The sequence below is a fragment of the Kryptolebias marmoratus genome, linkage group LG6 (assembly GCF_001649575.2).
Source record: "Kryptolebias marmoratus isolate JLee-2015 linkage group LG6, ASM164957v2, whole genome shotgun sequence".
Lineage (NCBI taxonomy): Eukaryota > Metazoa > Chordata > Actinopteri > Cyprinodontiformes > Rivulidae > Kryptolebias > Kryptolebias marmoratus.
In genome coordinates, this window is record NC_051435.1 from 29,527,746 (window position 1) to 29,542,143 (window position 14,398).

At 40.1% G+C, this 14,398-nt stretch overlaps 1 protein-coding gene across 5 annotated transcripts in view; it reads left to right on the top strand.

Annotated features, from left to right (window-relative positions):
* Nucleotides 1-13,142, top strand: part of LOC108246922 (palmitoyltransferase ZDHHC5) — a 37,179-nt gene extending 24,037 nt beyond the window's left edge. For 3 of the 5 annotated variants that reach the window (XM_037976052.1, XM_025010202.2, XM_037976053.1), the window contains 4 exons: nt 1,073-1,181; nt 1,263-1,372; nt 7,301-8,331; nt 11,487-13,142. In XM_037976052.1, the coding sequence (XP_037831980.1) occupies nt 1,073-1,181; nt 1,263-1,372; nt 7,301-8,331; nt 11,487-11,715 (1,479 nt within the window). In that variant the 3' untranslated portion in view covers nt 11,716-13,142. Of the gene's footprint in view, nt 1-1,072; nt 1,182-1,262; nt 1,373-7,300; nt 8,332-8,442; nt 8,450-11,486 lie in introns of all 5 variants that reach the window. The other 2 variants (XM_017434696.3, XM_017434695.3) reach the window with 2 other exon arrangements.
* Nucleotides 13,143-14,398: the final 1,256 nt, after the last annotated feature.

The following is a 14,398-nucleotide window of genomic DNA, read 5'->3' on the forward strand; positions in this document are numbered from 1 at the left end:
GTAATCATCAAAATTAAACGAAATAAACATTTGAAATATATGAGTTTGTATGTAATGTATGAATATAATATACAAGTTTCACTTTTTAAATGGAATTACTGAAATCAATCTACTTTTTCATGATATTCTAATTTTATGACCAGCACCTGTAGGTTTAATGCTGAGTGTAGTCTATATTCTATTTCATTTGTAAATAAAGTTAAAAAAAAAAAACCCTCTCAGCACCAGGACAAACGGCAGGAGGACACCGCAGAGTCCTCCTTAAGTCCCCCAGGTGGGGACTTAAGGAGGCACACTTCTGTTTTGTGTTCTTAGTTTGCTTGTTTTGGCTGCATTTTTCTTTTGCTGCAATATTTTATTTTTTAAAATTAGTTGTTTGAGTTTGTGTGTTTTGAAGTTTACAACATTGATGCGTTTTGTGGCACATTTACCTGTTTGAAGCACCTTCTGCAATTTGCTGCAAGTTTGCACCTGTCGGCCCCTGTATAATTGACACAAATACACCCCAAAATACTCATTCTTAACTTCAAAAAACATGGATTGTTTTTGGTCCATTTCTTGGTACAATTATTTTGTAAAAACAGTAAATATCTTTTCCACTGATGCACTTTAATGATGTCATTTTAAAAAGTATAACTTTTTTTGATTCTACACAAAAGGAAATTGTTGGCTTTTATTTAGGAGGGGTGCACTTTGTGTTGTAAACCACTTTCAAAATTAATGAAGAGCTTGGGGACATGGAAAGGCGTTAAGATAAAGACTTATGTATTCACAAGCTAGTTCTACAGGTTTTTACGTGATTGGGGGGGGCATACATCAAGAAGACCCAGGTGAATCTACTTATAATTGTTTCTGTTCATCTGTTCTGTATATTTGGAGTGAACTATCTTTAAAGATTAAAACATACGATGGTCAGCAAAGTTTGAATGAAGTTATCAACAGAATGAAAAGGTTGAGTTGGCTCAGCTACAGGTCTTCTGAGTTCACAGTTTTTCAGACATCCTATAAAGTCATGAAAATGACAGACTGCAGATAGTATCTCTGATTTTTGTCTATCCCTCCACTTTTCCAGTCCAAGTCCAGTCTCGAGATGATGGAGAGTCAGTCATGTGATGCTGACCCGCCGCCGCCCCCTAAACCCGAGCTGCGCTACCCAGGAATCACCAGGGGAAACCCAGAAGGTTTACCACCTGTTCCACACAAGCATCACACACAGGCCTTAGTTCCTCCTGTAATGTGGTCCTTTTTCCTCCTCCCTCCAGAGTGCAGTCTGCTGAACAAAGCCCCTCCCACCCCCACCATGTACAAGTACAGACCCACCTACAGCCCGGGGAAGAACCACACAACACTCACACACGCGTATGCCAACCAGGTAATGTTCTCACACACACATCAAACACAGCTGTAACCAGATGTTTACATACATTGTTTTAAAAGACAGAATCGTTTTGTTCCTCATTGGGACATTAAGTCAGACTAAACCTTTCCTGTTTCAGGTTGGTTAGGACTCCCAGAATTACAGAAAAAAAGTATTTATGCTCTTATTGTTGTCATAAATCAATCATGGTCAATAAAAATGGTTCTTTACAAAAAAACCCACTAAAAACAAAGTGAAATCAAATTTATACATAGTAATACAAATATGTAATGCAAAATAAGTGCAAGGATAAAAGTCCTCTGTTGCCACACTAGATTTTTGTCATGAGAAGAAATACAAATGTTGTTTTTTGTTGTGGTCCTTTTAAAGCCATCTGGTCTAATTATAATACAGGGATTAAACTGACTGCTTTCAACAAATAAAGCAAACCAGCAGAGCAGGGCAAGTCCAGGTACAAGCAGCGTTGCCAGCTTAGCCACTTTGATGCTATGTTTAATGAATTTTTAGACCCTTCTAGTGACATTTTTTTCAATAAAGTGTCTACCGACTTCTTCTGGTGTTGTTTTGACACTTTTGCAGACTGATGTGGAAGCAAGGATAAATGTTTCCAACGAGCAGCGGCTGCTGCAACGGGCCTCATGTCTGTCCCAAACTCTCCCAGGGTTAGGGTTAGGGACTCTCAGTTTTTCTTACCAGACTACAGTTTTCAGAATGTATTTTTTGAAAGTCTTGAGACATTTTGAGACACGTTTATGAATCAGACCCTAGTCAGAAAGCAGTTGTCACGGCAGACATTTCCCCCTCACTGACTCATTTAAGAATGTGTGTCTGCTCTTTCATCGCCGAGTTAGATCTGTCTTTTACTGTTGCTCCTTCACTCATCTGTTAGTGGAGGAGAAAATGGCCCTCTGTTTGCAGGCAGCATGTTTAGTATGTAATCATCTCAGCAGAGTTTTAAAAACATCTATCTGAAAAACTAAAGCTTGGCATGTTTTCACTCAACATCGCTCAAGCCACGGACAGTATTACGAATTGAATTTTAAATGTACTGGTGTGATTTTATGACAAGGATGCTGGCAGGGTGAAAACACAGCAAAAAACTAAACACTGCAAATGCCTCAGCATTGATGCTGGAAATAAACATGTTAGAAAGGAAAGGATCTGAGAACCCAAAATCCTGTTCAAAAAAGAAGAAATAAAGGGAGGAAAAACTTTAAGGATTTTGTTAATCCTGAAATAAACGGTGTGCTTATTTTCCACTTATTTCTCATTTATTTTTTCAGTTCAGTTCTTTTTCCAGCACTAATTTTTTGTTGTTGTTATTGATAATTGAACTAAATGGTAGTTTTCTGAAGGAAACCGTATTTGTTATTTATGTTTTTTAGTAGTATTGTATATTAGTTTCCCATTCTGTGTTTTTACTCAACTTTTAGTAGTTTTTAGGATTAAAGTATTATCTACAGTTCATTGCTGAACAGTACCTGTTTCAAAACTGTGTTAATAAAATAAATTATTTATCATTTCATTAAATAAATGGTGCATATTTTGCAATTATGCTTTTTTTTAAAGAAAAATGAATTTGTTCTTATTCATGTCCTTAGGCTACTAACAGTAGTTGCCGTTTCACAGCTTCTGAAGCTGTTGTTTTGAACACAGTAAAAGTGATAGTGACCAGTTAAAAGCAGGGATGTATTACTGAATTGGGCCTGCCAGACCGAGGAGAATCTGCTATAATATAGGCTCTCATTGGGTTTGTTCATCTCCTGTCTGAATCTTGTCCTTTTATATGTACAAAATTCACCAGAGTCAGTCATTTCCGTCCTTAGACACCCCAGCTCCGGCTGTCCAAAACCACACTCATCCTTTAAAATGTCATTCCAGCTTCCCAAGCATTCAGCCATTCATCAGTGAGTGGAAGAATGGTTGAGTTAGTTGGAATTAATTGTTTGAACTGGCCAGAAAATACCACTGGAGTTTTAATTTTTGGCTTCCAGAAAGATAAAACCTTTTTTCTTAGATTTGGATCCATAAGGTCTGATGTGGGGATTACTATCAGAACCACTTCAAAGACTAAAACACTAAAAACAGTTTATTAAAGTTTTAGGTCAGAAAAATGGGTCCCTGCAATGTTGTGTGGATGCGTTTGACTAAATATGACTCAATATTTTGAGATTTGATTTCAGTTCTCCTTTAAGTGACAAAAAGAAAAGCACTTTAAAGGCTGTGACTGTGTTTTGCGATCACTTTACCCGTATTACTCTGTAAACATTTCAATTTAACTTTGACAGTAAAGACTTTTTTTTTAAAGTAAAGAATTTTTTTTTGTTAAGGACAATTTTTATTGACCATGATTGATTTATGGCAGCATCCATCCATTTTCTTTACCTGCTTCTCCATTCGGGGTCACAGGGAGCTGGTGGCTGTCTCCAGCAGTCACTGTGTGAGAGACAGGGGACACCTGGACAGGTCACAGGTCCATCACAGGGACACATAGAGACAAACAACCATTCACACTCTCACTCACTCCTAGGGACAATTTAGTTACCAATGAACCTAACAGGCATGTTTGTGGACTGTGAGAGGAAACTGGAGGGAGAACATGTAAACTCCACCCAGAAAGGCCCCAGGCAGGAAGTGATCCTCCAACAGCTCTAACCACTACACTGAAAAAATGGATGTTTCTTTTTCAGTGTATGTAAACATCTAGTTCCAGCTGTACATATAGAGAGAATGTGAACAATATGCTCCTAATATATTTGTTTCTGTTTTTGCTTCTTTTATCGGCTCAGTTTAATTCATCTCTTTTTTTGCATTTTGATTTCCTGTTGGCCAACTTGGTTTGGTTTCTCAGTGGCTTACTGTTGATCAGTATCAGTAAGTGATTGTTCATAAAGCATTTCTCCCTCTTTGTGTTTGCTGTGGACAGACGTGAAATACTGAGTGGAAACTGGATGTATCTGCTTGTCGGGGGAGGGATGGGTGTGCAGTCTCCTGTCAGTGGGCACTATGTGAATAAATTAAAAGACTGATATTGATCATAGTTTTCACTCAGTATCTGTGTCCATGTCCCCCCCACCCCCTACCCTAACAGTTGTGCATCATCAGTGGCCTTTTTATCACCATAATAATTCTTATAAAAATTTGATTTGATAAACTTTTATAGTGAGTTCGTTAGATTTTCTCCAGAGTCTGTCACAAGTATTTGTTGCTCTGTTACTTCAAGTATTTAACCCCCCCATTATCCTCATTTGAACTATTGTTCTATTAGCCTTCTCTGATCCCTTGTCTTTAGGATTTCACTTTTGTCATTCTGTTTTTTTTAATACCCAGTAAATATTTGCAGCGTTTGGTACAACAAACACAGCGTGAAGTACATAAAAATAAAGAGACTCAGTTGCCCACAGCCACACGACTGAATCAACAATCTCAGTTTATTTGTGCAGCATCAATGTACAACAAGAGTCATTTCAGGGCATTACATAAAAGAAAAACAGTGATATATGAGATATACATTTTTGACACTGTTAGTGCCCCATAGAGTTTGGTAAATATGAAATTTTGAGACCTACTCAGGAGGGAAAACTCGACCAGTGGTATGAATCTGATGTTTTTCTGATGAGACATTGCCATTTCTATATGAAGCTAGCTAGTTAGCTACAACTTACATAAACATAACTAGGTAATTTAAAAACAAAATAACTTTTTATTTCAGATTTCTGTTGATTGGGTTGGAGCCCTTGGAGGGAATAATGTTTAAATGTTTTGCATACTTTGCTTATTTGAATAAACAATGTTTCATTTTCAAAGCAAACTTATTTATTTGTAGCTGCTTGTAGCTGCGTTTCCTTGCCTCCGTGAGCTTGGAGCCTTCAGAGAAAATAGGACTCCGTGCTCCACAAGGCTGGTCCCCTCGCTACAGCGGGTTGGGACTCCTATTTACTTTATTCCCTTCTGTGGGTTGTCAGGGTCTCTGTTTCGGGTATTTTGGCCACATGCATGAAGGTGTGAATTAAAGGGGAAATAATGGAATTAAACCTAATGTTCCATTGGAAGGTTTAAAAAGCTGAAACCTCAGACCTCATGTGTTTAAAATAGTTTTTCTCATTTAATGTGAATGGCTTTCTGTACCCCCTCTCAAACCATCTGTCTTCTCGGTCCAAGATATGAACATTTTAATCCTCAAAGGAGTGTCCCTTCTCCTTGAGGTGTAGGTGAACCGCTGAGTCCTGTCCCGAAGAGGTGGCTCTCCTGTGTTGAGCCATGCGTCTGTGGAGAGGTTGTTTAATTTCTTCAGTTTAGAGTTGTGAACATTCCTGGCTGATTGAACGGCAGACACCCCCCAGGAGGGGGAACAATGTGATCTCAGCTCTCACTGAACTTTATTTTGAAGTGAAAATTCAAACTGCTTCAACAACAGAAACAGAGTCTAGTTGCTGTGTGTTTCAGACTCTGTTCACATGTGAACCATTTCTGGAAATGTTAGAGATTTTCTGCTGTTGATTGTGAAAAAGTCACACATTTATATTGTAACGCTGTGATCGCTGAGACTGTAGAAACATTAAATCTGGTGTAGTTTTCATGCAGTGTGATGTTAGTCTTTCAACAACACGTCAGTCCTGAGTATGGAAACGGTTAACTCCAATATGGGGAGTATATGTAGGTTTGTTTGGAGCAGCACGTCTGACATGTGTCTCCTGTCCCAAGACATGGTGGAGCTCATATATGTTCCATCTCAGAGTTGAAAAGACTGAGCGATTTGCCATTGTTACTGTTGTTCATCTACTCATGCACATATATCACACCACATGTTTCAGTGTCAGAGACAACAATCGTCTTTGTGTGCACGAACGGCCACAACACAACAGTTTCACTTAGAAACAGCGTTATTTTTTTACTCAATCTTTTACTAACAGGTCATTTAGAGTGAGTCTGATTGTATGTAACTGGATTTAAAAGTGGATCTGTTTTGGACTGAATGGAATTGCATATAATGTGGTATGATTTGGACAGGGCTCTGAGATGGTTTTAGTTGTGAACTGGAGCTATGGAAACAAACTAAATTGAACTGAATGACACTTTATTACTGTAAGAGCAGGAGTCTTTGTTCTTATTGCTTCAGTGCAGACATGCAGCTTTGAACTGAGAAAAACAGTCTGGACTGGAGAAATGTCATGTTCTGTGAAAACACAATGTGAATGCTGAGTGCTAAATGACTGCTAAAATATGCTGAAGAAGCTAAAACTGAGCTGGTCAAGCTAAAACAAACAACACAAGCTAAAAAGAGCAAAGTGTTCCAGGTGTACTGTAGGATTCTAAATGGAGCAAAAGACTGATATAAAGCTAAAAGTAGCTAAACAGCTAAAACTTCAAAATAAAGTAGTTAGAACCTAAAAATAACAACATAAAGGCTAGTTAAAAGTAGCAGAACAGTAGCTAAAAACAGAGCAATGGTTTTAAAGAGATCTCAATGCTTCCTATGTGAAAATTATTTGTAAATAAAGTTAACATTTTAATAAATATAAAAGTTACCATAAACAAAAGCCATAGCACCTATCTCCTGAATGAGCAGAACGTTTTGAAATATGAAAAAATAACCCAAAGTATGCAGCTCTAGTTAGATTGCAAAAACATACGGAACAATTCATTAAAAAAAACAGCCGAGTGAACGCTGAATCAGCAGATAAACCAAATATAAAAGCAAAGACTACCATAGACAGCCGTGGTGGGAAAGTGACAGGATGGTATCAAAGTGTCAGGCTCTTTGGCCTCATAGTATAATTCATAACGCTGTAGAACAAACATGGCAGACAGGGTCTGAGGTACTGCTGGGGCTGTTAGTGATGCTCTCACTGCCTTTCACTTTTCTGCTCCTTGTTGCTCAGCCTTTTGTATCTCCCCCCCTCCCCCTTCTCTCCCTTCCAGCTGAGTCGAGGGGAGAGTGTTGGTAGTGCCAGGGACTCCTCCTCCTCCACCTCCTCCCTCCTTCAGGCCAGTCAGCAGCCTGGTTTCCGCTCGCAGCCCAGCCTGGACCGCAGGGAGCCTTCGTCGGACAGAGCGGCAGGGGGAGGCAATGGGGAAAGGAAGGAGGGTGGAAGAGAGACGGGAGGAGGGCTCATCCTTGGCTACTCCCTGAGCGGCCATTCCTACCCCTCCTTTTCAGACCCCACTGTTCTTTCTGGAGTGGCCTCCCAATCTTCCAGCTCTACACATACCCCGACAGGTGGCGCTCTCGTCTCCGAGGCAACCACCACTTCTGCCAGCTTCAAAAGCTTAGCCAATCAGACACCCCCATCTTACCATCCCTCTCGCAACGGGAGCTTGTCCTACGACAGTTTACTGGCAGGTGGAGAGGATTTGGACAGAGGGGGGGTGACGGGTCCAGCAGCCCCTGAGCTTTGCACCCCAGCAGCAGGTGGCTTCTCTTCTCCTTTTCTGTCCCAACAAAGAGAAGCTTACTCCCAGTCGCCCCAACACCACCACCACCACCAGCACCATCCCTTCCTCCATCGTTCCTCCTCCACATCCTCCTCCCCGCAACCTCCCCAAGAGAGAGAGCAGCTGCTGGGGGACCCCCACTCTGCTGCTCATGCTCCACCTGTCAGTCAAACCTCTGCTGCCCCACCTCCTCCACACCACCACCACCACCACCACCACCATCACCACCACCACTCCCATCATTATCATCGCCAGTCCTCCTCCCGGCCGCCCCACTTTGCTTCCCCTAATGCACCACCTCACAATGCCTACCCCTATCGCACCCGCTCCACAGACACCTCCACGCCCCACCCACCCCACCCCGCGCCTCTTGGCAAGTCGCTTTCCTACTCGAGTGCTGCCGCTGCTGAAATGCAATACCGACTGGTCCGCAAAGCCTCAGCATCCGCTGGAGCGAATGCAGCAGGGGCAGGAGGAGGAGGAGAGGTGATGGGTGGAGGAGCAATTCCAGCGCCCAAGTGAGTATGAACTTTTCCATTTTGTCTGAGGATGATTGGTTTATTGCTAACCCAGAGAGACCACCTGACTGCTCCTCCTCCTCTCCTGCCTTTCTCTCCTCCTCTTCCCAGGTTTCCTGTGAGTTCCTTCTTCTTTTCCTTTTCCTCAACTTCTGTTTGTCTGTGAGCATTGTCACGGTCATGTGTTGTGTCATAACCTTATCATAAGCTCTTTGTGTGCTTTTTGGTCATCTTTGTCTATGTCAGCATCAAAGGAATACTGAGACGTTTAAACCTATGATTCTCAGTGTAAACGGAGTCAAATCGCTAGTTGAATTTGGCACTAAATCTGCTCAACTTTTAACCAAAATGAGCAGATATACCAGTTTTTAGACTCCACATTTGGTTTTACTGTTTTCAGTGTCTCGAATTGGACTCCAGGCTTCAACAGAGAATACAACAGAGGGGAACTGGAGGCTTGGCTGATGTGCTTTTGCTTCAAGTAGTTTTAATGTGAATTTCCAAGACCTTACAGCAGTGATGATTTATATAAACAACTGTGTAAAATGTAAATAAAAACAATGCAATGATTTGCAGATGTTACGCACACCAGGCTTGTTTCATTTTCCTTCAGTCATGGGAACAAAGTGGCCCGTTTGTGAGCCAGGCAAACAAAGACTCTAGAGCAGGGGTGTCAGACTCCAGGCCTCGAGGCTCCGCTGTCCTGGGAGTTTTAGGTTTTTCTGCTCCAACACACCTGATTCAAATGGTTTGATTACCTCCTCACCAAATCATCAGGTTCTCCAGGAGCATGGCAACAAGTCACCCATTTAAAGCAAGAACACATCTAAAACACGCAGGAGAGCGGCCCCCGAGGAATGGAGTCTGACACCCCTGCTCTAGAGAGCCTCTATTATGAGGAGAGGGAGTGTAATCTGCATGTGAATCTAGTTTACAGAAGATCTCAGCTTGAATTCTCAAACTCCACACACTGTCCTTTTTAGAAGTGAGAAATGAAACATCTTCAGCTACAGAACAGAAATCCAGTTGTTTTTGTTTTTAACTTTTAACTCTTTTTTTATGTCCTAGATGACTGAGAATCTACACTGGCAGAAAAAAAATAATTCATCACTACTGTAAGGTGCTGGAAAGTTTTTCTAATTGAAAGTCTTTGAATTTGCCATTTGAGGAGGTGTAAAAGTCCTGATAGCCAGTGACAAAGAAGTGAAATCATGAGTAAATGCAGCCTTCATTTGATGCTCCTGCTCTGAATCTGTTGCATTTCTCGCTTTCATGGCTTCAGCTTGTAGGAGCCCAGTGACAGCTGTGAGCTCTCGTCTGACATGTCTTCAAGAGTTATTTGTGTCCAATGGCTGGTATACTTCAGACATGACATACTGCTCTAAAGGCTCGGCCCGATGTGCAGCGAAAGTAATCATAAAGGCACAGGGCTGTGTAAACAATGCTGAGGACTAACAAAGTGTGAGGAAGATGAGCTGAATTTTACATGGACATTATCATTCAGGTTCACAGATATACACTGTTATTGTAATAATTAATTGACCTGATGATGATAATAATAATAATAAATATATGGTTCTGAATTGACTTACCTGTTAAATTAATGGTTATTTTTATAATAAATATAATAATAAACATCATTATTATTATAAATACCTATTATTTAACAGGCAAAGCGGCTCAGAACCATAGATTTCCAATGCCAACCTGGTCAAGAGGCAGCACAGACGTCCACAAGCAGAAGATACAAAATCAGCCTTTTTTCAGACAGACTACTGAAAAATAAAAACTGATTTTAAAAGGATTGTGAACTATAAGAACAAAAGTAAAACAATTACAGAGATCAAGTGAACACATGACTTTTTTTTAAAGACAGAAAATAATTGAGCAGATCTTTTTCCATTTTCAGCAGTTCCTGCCCTTTGAACAGTAAAACCTCGGCCATCTTCTGACAAACAGACTCGTTTTAAGATGAGGAGTGTAATCTGGTAACATGTTTCTGCCTGATGCTGTAGGAACTGTTAACTAAGAGTTAAGTCTAAGTTAAAATATCTTTATTTAATTATCCTTGGACAGAGGGGTTCCACTGCACACACATAACATCACAAGGTTAATAAATACAGAAATAAATGAATGAAATTGTTAAAAACCAGCTACAACACATGATCCAACCTCTGAGTCCCTTATTGAAGAACTAAACTCACTAATCAGGAGTTAATTATATTCATAGTATCCTAAACAGCAGTAAGTTTAAAGCCTGTTTTTAATACTTAAAGAGATTCTTTTTCTTCCTCTGCTGAGTCTCCATCTAACTCAGTTTGCTGCCTGAAGGACATCTCATCAGAGGTCAGGGTGCACAGCTGGAAACATCTGGAGATTGTTGAGTCTTCACTTTCAGAGCGATCAGCCTGGTGATCCATCAACAGATTCTAACCTCCTGTTAAATAAAAATAAACTGATTTTAGATGGGGTTATTGCCACTGTTAATTTACTGATACCTTCTAAGTTCTATCAGCTGCATATTTAAAATGGACAAAACTTTAAATACAATAATAAATAATAAAAAAAACTTTAAAAAAAGTTTATTTCAGTTTTAAAAGTTTATAACACTATAATAAAGAGAATTGAGTAACATAGACTCCAGGGTCACCTAAATATGTTTTGGGTAAGATAAGGGATCACATTAAATAATATCTGAATACTGAGTGGATATGTATTATAATATACAATGACATAAACCTCCTAATGTTCATGTAATACACAGTAAGATGTCCCATTTAATGACCTACCTGCAGGTGATTCCAGCTTTGAGCTCCTCAGAGATCAGATTCTTGTCCTTCAGTTCCTCACAGCCTTGTTATTATTAAAAAAAACACTAACTGGTGAAATGTTCTGCTGTCCGGGCATTTTCCACAACGATTTGTGCAAGAAAACGCAGCACAATATGAAGGAATTACAGTACTGCTGAACGGAGAGGGTGAAATGAATTACTTCCTTAAGATGGCGGCGTTTTCGGCGCATCAAAAGTCACGTGATGTCATGTCTATAGTATATAAGTCACTGGTTGTGTCACTGACTTCTTCATCAGATTAAGCCAGCACTTCCTGTCCTGAGTGTAACATGTGGTCTTTGTTTTTCTGTTCTTCTAAAATCAGAGATGAGCTGATCCAGATCAAACCTCTGAGCCAGACTAACAGCAGACAGTCCTTCTCCTCTTCCAGCTCCACTCCTTCCTCCCCCTCTCACCAAGTCTCAGCGCCTGCTCCACCTGGAACGGCCCATCTTAGCACTCCACTGGCACTAAGCCCTGCCCATAAGCCTCAGAGTGGCCGGGTAAAAAAGGTGACAGGGGTTGGGGGCACTACCTATGAAATCTCTGTGTGAGAGGGAGATGTGGGACCTTTGTTTCTGGACCTCACACCTGATTGTCTTTGTGTGGAGCCAAACTCAACTGACCTTCACAAGTCCTCAGTAAGTCTGGAGATGAAAAAACAAGCCGACTTGTGGAACCAGGACTCACTAAAACAGAAAATGTGTAACTTTTTCTGTCTACTTCTTCATTCCTTGTACATCTGAAAAGACACATTCTGAGGTCAGTGCTGCACTTGGCTCTAAGGGTGGACCAGAGAAACCTCCTCTGGAACGTTTCAGAGCTTTATATGAGGTGCATTTAGATCAAAATCAAATCTTTTTTATAGTGTTTCCTCACATTCTTCTAGAGCACTGATCACAAGCTTTATGACAATGATGGGAATCGAATGCAACCAGGAAACTGCATTACTGGCAAAGGGCTTTTACTGAGTTAGATGTGGTCAGTCCGAGTCAAGTCCTTTCATAAATGTCACTGTGGACCAACAACAGGAGTATGATTGAAGCCACTTGTTGCGTAATGCATGAAGTCTGTAATGCAGCCCAGATAGTCGTCCCCCCCCCNTGTGAAGTCACTACCTTGTTGACAGAATTTGAACCAGATGTGAAAGTGCAAAAGCTGAGCTCTACTCTAGTCTTGTGTCCAGAAACCCAGTGGCCAGGGACCTTTTCCTTCATTCTGCTTGTATGACTTGATGTCAGGAGGAAAAATATGATGTACAAAAAATGTGATGATTGCCTCTGTCTTTTGTTAATTCACTGATTGATTCCTTGGTGTAAATATTAATACATGTTTGTACAGGATAGTGTGGTTTTTAAATGTGGATTTCTCTTTTAAAAACGTGTCATTTTTCACAGACTGGAGCATGCACCGTTACTAAAAGCCACTGCTGTTGGATGTGGGCCACATCTGGTTAAACACACAGAAAATGAGCTGACTAAAGCCAATAAAAAACAGGCTTTGGCTTTTGATGATGGCAGAATTTGTAGAAAATGAATTCTTTGAGTAAATGCTTTGAAAAATCCAGTGTTATTTTTTATTCCTCCTCCTTAATTTCATATTGTTTTATATGGAAACTTGAAGATAAGAAGATGACTGCAGGCACCTCACAGCTGATCTGTGGTTCCCTTTAAACACAAGTACTTTTTTTCTGAGGTCACATATTTAAACTCAAGGAGTTCGTTGGATTATTTTGTAATCATTTTTGAAACTACTGTTAACAACAGATGTGTTTCAGTCATAAAACTGGATTTGTGAAGAAAAACATTTACCAAAATAATTGTCATCATTAGTTGCATATTAAGTTCAATCTTGCTTGTATCATATTTCAGCATTTTCTCTTGACTGGTTGAAATGCACAACCATCAATTACAAAATGTTCTGACTTCTCCTCAAAGCAATCTAAAGAAAAAAAAAAAACCTCAGCAAACTAAAGACATTAGTTTGTTTAGCAATGATCCTCAAAATACAGTGAATTAAAATTTATAACGGTGTAGTTTTCAACTAAATTGTGAGAAACTCTGTGAAGTCCAAACGATTTTTGGCCTCATATCCCGGAAACAGGCTTTCTGTTCAGACTGATGATCTGATGGGTGCCTGTAACCTGGCTCATAGAACTTTTTCTTCAGGTGAGCATGAACTCTACCTGCTTTGGATTCACTTTCCCACTTCCACAGCAGCTTTGTAGAATAAAGAAAAGACTAATCATTTTAGGATGAAAAACCTATTTGGGGTTGAGAAAAAGTGAATACACATGGGATAGTTTAGGCTAGTTGTTACATCTAAATTAATTTTAATTCATTTTTTTCTGCCATAAAACAAGTAAATGTTTTTTCTAAAATAATCTAAGATTAGAATCTAAGATTATAGATTCTAATCTTAGCCAGAACTCAAAAAAACAGACACTGACAAATGTGTTGTACCCTTTCGTTAAAGAAAAACCCACAAAGGTCACTGAAATACCTTGAAACTGACAAATGTAATAAAAATAAATTTCTGAAAATCCACTAATGAAAATTGGACATTGTTGTTTTAATTGTGGCCCAGCATTATTAAAAAATAAAAACTGGCCTTGACAAAAAGGACGGCCCCCCTAGAAAAGATACAAGTTCATGGTAAATGTTGGTGTGTCTTTAATCTTGTAATCAGTCAGTCTGCCTGTGTGCTGTTTGGTATCATGGTGGGTAACACTGAACATGGACCACAGCAAACTAAGGAGAGAGTTGTCCCTGGAGCATAGAAATAAAAAGGATTGACCTCAGGTGAAGGCTATAAGAGCATGATGTTCCTGTGACAACAGAAGTTTAAGGTCCATGGACTAACCAACCTTTCTACAGACATTATGGTAAATGGACTGCACTTATATAGTGCATTTCTTGCCAGCCAAGCCACTTCACAACACAAACCTGTGCCCTCATTTTTCACACACACCTCTACAAAGCTACTCTGAATGAATCCTTCTGTAGAGTCTAATCAGTTCTTTAAACTCCATTCATACACAGATGGGGCACACATAGGAGGTAATGAGGGGTTCAGTGTCTTGCCCAGGGACACTTTGACATGTGACTGCTGCCAGGAATTGAACCTCCAACTCTCTTATTGGAGGACAACTGCTCTACCCACTGATCCACAGCTGCCCTATGGTAACCAAAGAGACTATATTATAGACTACTCCTGGGGCAGTGACTTTGAGTTGCA